This window comes from Arachis ipaensis, chromosome B01 (genome assembly GCF_000816755.2).
Source record: "Arachis ipaensis cultivar K30076 chromosome B01, Araip1.1, whole genome shotgun sequence".
NCBI classification, from domain to species: Eukaryota; Viridiplantae; Streptophyta; class Magnoliopsida; order Fabales; family Fabaceae; genus Arachis; species Arachis ipaensis.
In genome coordinates this window covers 20,509,804-20,519,762 of record NC_029785.2, presented here as the reverse complement: position 1 = coordinate 20,519,762, position 9,959 = coordinate 20,509,804, and the positions used below count along the sequence as shown (strand labels likewise).

Sequence of the window (9,959 nt, the reverse complement as noted above, 5' to 3'; positions counted from 1 at the left end):
CTCTTTGGGTTAGTTCTCCAAGTCGTCCACTTAAGGCTCAGGCATGCTTTGCTGCATCTTGGGAACCTAGTTCATGTGCGCGTCGCGCATGTGCTTGCGTTGGCGGTTGCAAGGGTCGGTTGCCAAGTCGTGCACGCCCCATCAAAACAGTTCGTCCACGACCATGACTGCCCTATGGAGCTTGAAGGTGTCCCCTCAGGTTGATCCCGAGATTCAATCACTCTCAGAGGGACCCACTTTGCCAACAAGAAACAACGATGAGTTCCGTCCCTTCGTTCGTCGCCTCCCAGAGTTCAAGTTCTGGTACCTAATTTCTACTTTTTCTTCTTTGTGGCGTTTGACTTTTGGTTCTAGGGTTTTGTTGCTTTGATTCTAAATTGAAAATTGAGGATTGAGGTGTATGTTTTGGATTAGTTATTTTTCGGTTGGAAATATGCCAAGAGCTCGTATATCGTGAATGAAAATGATATTTTTAATTGCATAAATAGTTCGAAACTAAGTGTGACTTTGGTTTCTGATGAGTTTGTTGGTTGAATCGGTAATTTGTTCTATTATTTATTTATTCTTTCTGGAGATGAAAAATTTGGAGAGTTCTGCAGGGTAAGGACTAGGCAATTATCTTTAGTGTGTATACCAGAATCCCAATCCAATTCCATGGTACATTCACTCATAGGCAAAAAGCTTGCCTTTTTTGTCCATGGCATATTAGGTGGAGGCTGCCCTGTCTTCACGGTGAAGGTAATAGTTGAGAATCATTAAATGATTTGATATATTTGACTAAATTATTATTTAGTGGTTTTCAACAATTAGCATCACATGAAAACGTGAGATTTTGCTGGCATATTAACTTATAATCCTAATTAAAAAGGTGTTCCTTCACTTTTAATTAATCAAAATAGGACATCCAAATTAACGAGCCAACTAAGTTTTGTTGATGTAAATCTAGCTCAGCCTTTTCTAGTTGGTCTCTAGCATTTGTTGGGAGAGTTACATACTTACATGCCTTTAGATATAGCATAATTTGCCTGTTGCCCGTCGTAATCTGGCGCACATTTATCTTCTCCTGCTATCGGAAATTATGTTCATATTTTTCTTCTCCACATTGACATGAGATCAATATGTATAGCATGGAGAAGATAACCGCATAAACAGTTACTCTTCTGCTCAACTTTGTTAATTTACTAATGTTACGGTGTTCTATGGATCATGTCTTCTGTGAAAAATATAGATCATCTGAAAGAGATTCTAATCATGTGCAAACCTAAAATAATTGGCAACTGAAATTGGCTAATAGATCTGATCTATGGGTTCTGTTCTGACAAGAATCTATATTTTTTATTCATTTAGATTATATGTTGGATAAATGATCGTGATGTATAAGTACTGAATAATGATCTCGATGGACAGCATCTTTTCTTATAGGTTTCTATATGCTGGATATCAATGTCTATTGCATATTGTTTGCTTTGTCATTTTTGCTTAAGTGGGCTTGACAATGTTGTGTACTTGTGTTCACTGAATTACTTGAAGCCAGTGTCTTTTCTCTCAATAGAAGGAAGTGCTATTTACATCCTCTTCTCTTGGTTTTCCATTGCATCGAGTTATCAAGCGTTCTGTGCTTGCTTAGGAAAGCAATGAGCTCATCATCTTTTTCCTTTAGGGTATCAACACACAGACGTTACTCTACTGATGCTTCTTAATTTTTGTTGGTGGACAGGTACTCAATAACAAAGGCTTTTTGCATTGCGTTTGTGATGACATTTTTTAGTGCATTTGATGTTCCAGTGTTCTGGCCAATACTCCTATTCTATTGGGTGGTCCTATTTACACTTACTATGAGGAGACAGATATCACACATGATCAAATACAAATATGTACCGTTCACATTAGGCAAACAGGTAAACTCACATTCCTCCAAAATTGTTGTCAATATGTTGGCTGCTAACAATATTGATCTGGTTTCATCAATTTTACTTTTAGCGCTATAATGGGAAGAGAGCATCAGCAGAAAGCGCAAGCCTTTCGGAGGACTGAGACCTTCAGGTTTATTGATCTTTTATATATTCATTTAAGTCGCAAACCGTTGCAGTATATTTTAAACGGATGGAGCAATCTGAGTAGGTCAATGTGGACCCAAAGAAGGTTGCTTTGTGGTCGAGTGTGCGATGTTTAATTCCCAGAGGAGCAAGTGTTTGATTGATCATATTGAAATGTTCTTATGCTCTTTCGAAAGATACGTGTTTCCGGGGAGATGTCTGAATTTCTGAGGGCTCTTTGTTCATTTACTTACGTTATTTTCTATTGCTATGCAGGTGCATTACCAAAAGAAAAAAAAATGTTATATACATATGCATCTTATTGTTGAATTCGTAGTCAAATAACGAGAATTTTAGGTAGCTTATGTAGAATGAATCCCTTTTATTATTTGCTACGCCTGCGTGGTTATATTGATCTACAATTCCAAATTTGCTTGAAAAAGTGATTTACATATAAAATGGACGAAAGTGGATAATGTTTCCTTGTTACTTCTCTTTGAACAAGCATTAATAATTTTTTTAAGGCTATTGCTCCGGTCCCTTCTGAAAATTAGAGGATAATTTATACACACCTTTTAAGGTAGGTAATTATCAGAATTATTATCAATTCAACCAGTAGTAAAAGTTTGGACAAAGAATATTTATACAAAGAGAATTATACAAATATTTATTAAACATTAGAATTATACAAATATTTATTAAGTTTTATACTTTCATAAAAATAGATTGAATGGGATAAGTTAATTATTTAGAATTCTTTTCTAACATTTTATAGTCTAATACAGCATGCAAAAAATTTTATTGTATGCATTAAACGAGTACATAATTAAATTTATCATGCAACAATAAACAACAAAATGTAATTTAAGTTTCGGAGCAATTGCCTGATTTCAAACAACCTTCATTATTATATGTTAAATGACAGAGAGTTGTATCCTTTCCCTTCATAAAATGAACCCATTCCCACCAACTTTTAGAATTGTCAATTCTCAAGTCAATGATCTTCCATGAACCCAAAAAGAAAAAAATCTCAATGATCTTCAGTTTAATTAGCCTAGATTGCAAGAGTTGTTAATTGACGAATAATCTTTTATACAGTAAATATGCAACAAAAGATTAAATAAAAAAATGGTGTTATTATATGGATCTGGTTTTAGAATTTGGTGATCTTTTATACAGTAAATATGAAAGTAAGAAAAGATTAATTCAAAGAATGGTGTTATTAGGATATTATAAAATTGAAGTTTAGTTAAATTAAGAACTAAAATTGATTAAGAAGAGTATGTGATAGAGTGGTTTATATCAAATCTAGGAATGATAAAATAAGGGTTGATGCAAACTAAGATAAATTAGATGTTAAGGCATTTTACTTAACCAATGCCTTTAAATTAATTGAACGTGCCACTTTCAATTTACTTGATCCTTAAAGCGCAAACAACGTCAATTTCCTCTGAAGCAATTGTTATTATCTTAGCAAATGAAGTCGCAATTTGTGGCAATTTGATCCACTTGTCTGTGTATATACATCACAAACGTGAGATGCTGAAGATATAGAGCTACTTCAGCATATGAATTGAGAACCATTAATGTCATATAACGACCTAGCAACCAAAACAAGAAACAGAAAGAAAGAAAACAAACAGAAACAGGGGAAAAAAAAAAAAACTGCAACTTAGGCATCGCTTCCAAGCGACCAAGCCAGGATTTAGTCATCCGATATCAATGAAGGTCACTCGTTCCACGTTAAAAAAGAAAAAAAAAATATGAAGGTCACGCATTTCGGTAGAACATATACCAAGTAGTGTATGAAATAAATATCACCCAAAAAAAAAATGAAATGAAGATATCTTAGCATATGATGTTATTGCTGCAATCCATGACACTAGCTGAAGAAGTTAAATTGACTCAAATATAGACGATTTAATGGAGGTAATAGTAAACTATTTCTTCAACTTTGTTCAAGACTTTGAACTTGTTTTTCATGAGAAACTATTAGTCACTTATGTTTCATTCTTTGTTTTCTAATATGTGAAGCGTCATGCTCAAACACAAAAGGAACTTAGGAACAAAATCTTAGAAAACAAAACAGGTCCATAACATAAATTAATTCACTACACAAACCAGAAATCTTTACCATGAACCACATGATGTTCTAGATTTCAATTAAATCCTAAGCAACATTTTGTTACTGTAAAAAGAATTCTAAAGTATTTAGAAGGTACTAATCTTGGTCTATAGTATGAAAAATGTACCGGATTTTACTGGAGACATAGTTGATAAGAAAAACACAAGTGAAAGTTGTTGCTTCTTTAGCAAGTATCTTATCACTTGGGAAAGCATCAAGTAAAACATTATTGTTCTAACAAATATTGAACTTGAGTATGTAGCTGCCATTAATTGTTATAGAAAAGTGTCATGACTCAAAATTCAACTTGAAGATCCTTATCATGTGTGATAATACTAGCATTATATGCATAGCAAAGAACCCTCTTCATCATTTAGGACTAAACATATTGAGACTAAGTATTGTCAAATTGGAGATCATGTTCAAAAGAAAAATATAAAACTCAAATTTATCAAAACTAAACTTCATATTATTGATATTTTCACAAAACTTTTTGGTGAAGATAGATTTGAGTTTCTTAAAACTTTTCTAAACATGAGAGAAAGTCAGGTCATGCTTACAAATGTGTTCTCTAAACTTATGGGATGAAGATATTGAGATGAGATTTTGAGATGAGATGTTTCTATATCTTTATCTTCTCAAAATCTTCATCATTTAAAGAGCTTTCATGGCTTTGTTTAAATAGTCTTGAAGTTTGAAAAAACCATTGGAAACCTTTTGAGACGTTATTCTTATACTTCCTTAAAGATGAATGAAGGACAAAATAGTTCTAAGGAAATCACAACATATCTCAAATGTTCCAAGAGAACTTGGTACAAGTCTCCATGGCCATAATGTATGTAGGAAGATTGAAACGTTTGTGAATTCAGCAGCTCCAAATCCTATTCTATTTCAGAGATACTGCCATAGAACTTTTACAACACAGAACAAGGCATTCTCAGATTTACAAGTGTAATATATAACTAGTTGTACAATGAATTCCTAGGTTGGAAGCTACTTCTCTTGTCGGGTGAAGACGTAGAGAAGAGGCTCTATGAACAGATTCTTCAATCTATAAACTTTTAAAAAATCTTCATAATCCAATAGAGATTTTAAAGCTCTGCTTATGTAGTCTCAAGCTGAAAAGTGACATAGAGATGTGTGAGGGGTGATGTGTCTTTTGCTTCTGTCACTGTCTTTTATCATTTTTCAAAGTTATACAATGTATTTTGTAGCAGAAGAAATAAGAGCTTCTTCGGAACTGTTTGACTTATTGAGCATGTGCTGAAATTCAAACGTTGGAGGCAAAATGAACCGTATCATGCTTTCTAAGATACACAGTTTCACACCTTCAACAATTTCGCACATGGAAAGGACAACATTCTTCTGAGATGTGCTATGTTTCTTCTAAGTTAGCTACATAGCTTCTCAGATAAACAATTTACTTAGCTTAGCTTCTGAGATTGTATCAATTGATGTTTTGACTGTCTCAGTTTTCGAAGTTACCTAGTTTGCTTATATTAAGGAGAAATTCTTTAGTTCATAGACATACTTGAACAAACGTCAAATAACACATTAATGAAATCATTAAATTATATTTGATTTTGTCGGTCATCAAAATTTAATTTGACATATCATGAAGCTAACAAGAAGAGTGACCAAAAGAGAAAAAACCCCTTAAATTTTGATACCATATTAAAAACCAAAAGAGAACACCTGATGAATATGTCCTAATATTTACTGTGTGCAAATATGTTACAAGATACAATTTATCAAGGATGCTACACATCCATGTAACCATGTAACCAAGTTGGCCCGACACCAAAAAATCCAATACCATTAATGAAACGTGAAATACACGCGTCCAACACACACAAAATCGCTCTTGCCCAATGCTTCTTCTTCTTCTTCTTCTTCTTCCCCACGCTTTTTCTTCTCACGCTCGTTTACGCATGGAGCGTCTTCTTTTTCTTCGCCTTCTTCTTCGCGTTCCTCCTCCTCCTCCTTCTCCTCCTTTTTCGCGTTCCTTCTTCTTCACGTGTTTTCTCCTTATCGTCATTCTTTTGTTGTTATTACTACTGTATTTTTTTGTCTTTTCCTCCTTCTCTCTCTGGTGAAGAAGCAGTAGAAGGTGAGGAAGAAGAGTTTTTAATAGTGTAGAATGTACCGAACACAGTGCTCATGGTGAACCGAACACAGTACTTGTTCCGAGGGTTACCTGAAACTGTAGGTCGATCTCGGATGAGATCTTCTGTGCTGGTCGGAGCTCACAACTAGAAAATTGATTAATACAGACAGATTTACAGACGGTTTACTCTTTATTACAGACGAATTTTTGGTTACCGACGAAATTACCGACGGATTTTGTCCCTCTGTAAAAGCCCCGTCGGAAATTATTTACCGACGGATTTTTTTTCGTCGGAAAATTACAGACGGATTTTTATCAGTTACCGATGGATTTTTCCTCTGTAAATTTTCTATCCATTTCCCAAAGGCGACGAACTTTCCGACGGATTTTCCGTCTGTAATTACAGACGAATTTTCCGATGGATTTTCCGTCTGTAATTTGAACCTTAGAAAATCATCTCACACTCTGATTACAGACAGAAAATCCGTCTGTAAATCCGTCAGTAAGGTAAAATAGAATTTTTTTATTTTTCAATTACAAAATCAACTTGTTTTCATACAAAATAAATATAAATTTAATACAAATTTTTATCTAATTTGTATTCAAATATTTATAATATTTCAAAAAAATAAACAAATTTATTGTATTATCAAACTAAAAGAAAAGTACTATAATGATTTTCCGTCTGTAATTTGAACCTTAGAAAATCATCTCACACTCTGATTACAGACAGAAAATCCGTCTGTAAATCCGTCAGTAAGGTAAAATAGAATTTTTTTATTTTTCAATTACAAAATCAACTTGTTTTCATACAAAATAAATATAAATTTAATACAAATTTTTATCTATTTTGTATTCAAATATTTATAATATTTCAAAAAAATAAACAAATTTATTGTATTATCAAACTAAAAGAAAAGTGCTATAATAAACAAACAAGTCAATATAATTCAAAATACAAACAAAATGTATTGATACATCAACTATAATCCTCAATGTATTATTCAACCATACTAAAACTATTAACTATACTAAAAGCTGTGTTATTTTTCATACTAAAACAGAAATTGAAAAACTTCAAAATCTTCAGATCAATTTAGACCTCAGATACAACAATCTCTCAAGTGAAATCCCAACTTTTCTTGGGAATCTGTTGAAATTAGAAGCACTTGATTTTTCCCACAATCAACTCACTGGAAAAGTCCCTCCACAAGTTGGTGACATGAGCAGCTTGGGAGTGCTTGATCTCTCCTACAATAACCTTCAAGAAAAATTGGACAGGAAATTCTCTCATTGGCTGGACAGGAAAATCATGATCATGCTCACTATATACTGGCTTTGAATTAAGGTCATTAATCTCAAAATTATAGAAAGTGCAGCAAGCCAAATGTTCTACTTAGTTGACCAATAAAAAGTCTTTTTTCTTTAATATTTTTTTTAATAACTTAATTACAAGAATAATAATCACAAATTGAGAAGTATTATGTGTGATTCAATTTGTTAGCTATTCCATTCTACCGTATACACTTGACACAAGCAATGAAAAAGGATACACATGAGAGAGACAATAACCATTCATGCTACCTGCTGCCATATGTCCTAGACATGTTACCACACACATGAAAACACCAGTGCAAATTAAAGTATAAGCAAACCTGCAACAAAAAGTGAAAGCATAGGAGCATAAATCATTACTTCAAATCAAAAGCTCTAATATTAGTTAGTATATAACATGGTTCTAATCATTAGTACTAATGTCATTATTAATTTATTACTAATGAAGAATGATAACAGATTTCAGACAGTATCAATGTTGATTTCTATTGATACCCATCCAGATTTTGGACACTCTGTATAGAGGAGACAGAGTAAGAAAATCAGTATAAACATAATAATATAAAGATCCATGAAAAATAAAAGAAAAAAGAAACTAAAGTTAGTACCTTTTGCTGTTTGAATTCCAGAGCCCATCAATCCTCCTCCAATGATTGCAGCCTTTACATTTGCAAGCAAAACTTCCCTACATCAATCATAGAAGTCATTAAAGGCACTCAAGACGTGAGGTTTTGATCACAACTTAAAGTAGCACAGCTGCATCAAAAAACTTGTTTTTAACATACTTCAAAATGTATTATGTCAATTTCGATGTGTACATAAGTACACACAACAATTTCAAATCAATATCAAGCTTTATAACAATAGACTTTCTATACAATGGTGTGTTATTAGTTTTCTCATATATATAAAGCCAATTTTCTCATATATATAAAATTCAAGAGTATTATTTATGCAATACACAAGCTAATGTTCTAGCAGGAGATTGCATTGGAGTCTTTCCCTTAATACTCCACTCAATAAATGGTGTAGCTTCATTTATGTCATATCCACTTAATAGATCAAGTGTCTAAAGAGTATGGTACTGAATTTTATCATGATGATTCATATAAATGGCATGTATCACTTCACTCACTATGCTCAACTAATATTAAGTTGGTGCACGAAATTGTGATGTCCAGGCTCAAACAATCCCTGGCAACGTGAGCAACTTGGTGCGTTGATCTCAATACATAATTGTCACAACTTCGATACAACTAACCAGCAAGTGCACTGGGTCGTCCAAGTAATACCTTACGTGAGTAAGGGTCGAATCCCACGGAGATTGTTGGTATGAAGCAAGCTATGGTCACCTTGTAAATCTCAGTCAGGCGGATATAAAGTGATAATGGTGTTTTCGAATATGATATAATAAAAGAGGGATAGAGATACTTATGTATATAATAAACTAGCTACTAGGGTTTACATGAGTAAGTAATTGATGCATAAATCCACTTCCTGGGCCCACTTGGTGTATGTTTGGGCTGAGCTGAAGTGTAGCACGTGCAGAGACCATTTGTGGAGTTGAACGCCAGTTTCTGTGCCAGTTTGGGCGTTCAACTCTGGTTTTGGATCCTTTTCTGGCGCTGGGCGCCAGATTTGGGCAGAAGGCTGGCGTTGAACGCCAGTTTACGTCGTTAATTCTTGGCCAAAGTATGGACTATTATATATTGTTGGAAAGCCCTGGATGTCTACTTTCCAACACAATTGGAAGCGCGCCATTTCGAGTTCTGTAGCTCCAGAAAATCTACTTTGAATGCAGGGAGGTCAGAATCCAACAGCATCAGCAGTCCTTCTTCCACCTCTGAATCTGATTTCTGCTCAAGTCCCTCAATTTCAGCCAGAAAATACCTGAAATCACAGAAAAACACACAAACTCATAGTAAAGTCCAGAAATGTGAATTTAACATAAAAACTAATGAAAACATCCCTAAAAGTGACTAGATCCTACTAAAAACATACTAAAAACAATGTCAAAAAGCGTATAAATTATCCGCTCATCACAACACCAAACTTAAATTGTTGCTTGTCCCCAAGCAACTGAAAATCAAATAGGATAAAAAGAAGAGAATATACTATAAATTCCAAACTATCAATGAAACATAGCTCCAATCATATGAGCGGGACTTATAGCTTTTTGCCTCTTGAATAGTTTTGGCGTCTCACTTTATCCATTGAAAAAGTCCCCAATTAGAGGTGTCCAGAGTTCTTAAGCACACTCTTCTTTCTGCTTTGGACCTTGACTTTAACCGCTCAGTCTCAAGTTTTCACTTGACACCTTCACGCCACAAGCACATGGTTAGGGACAGCTCGGTTT

The 9,959-nt window shown here is 33.9% G+C and overlaps 1 protein-coding gene and 1 long non-coding RNA gene across 2 annotated transcripts; one reads left to right on the top strand and one right to left on the bottom strand.

Annotated features, from left to right (window-relative positions):
* Nucleotides 191–2,523, top strand: LOC107627142 (protein RER1A; the record flags this gene model as incomplete). The annotated part of the gene is given in 3 exon segments (XM_016330004.2): nucleotides 191–303; nucleotides 1,718–1,898; nucleotides 1,981–2,523. Coding segments are annotated over 3 exon segments (348 nt in total), but the record flags the coding sequence as incomplete, so codon positions are not given.
* On the bottom strand, nucleotides 7,192–8,308 carry LOC107627151. Its single transcript, XR_001617568.2, has 3 exons — nucleotides 8,212–8,308; nucleotides 7,853–7,923; nucleotides 7,192–7,529 (listed from the first exon to the last, which is right to left on the bottom strand). It is a non-coding gene; the product is annotated as an uncharacterized LOC107627151 (long non-coding RNA).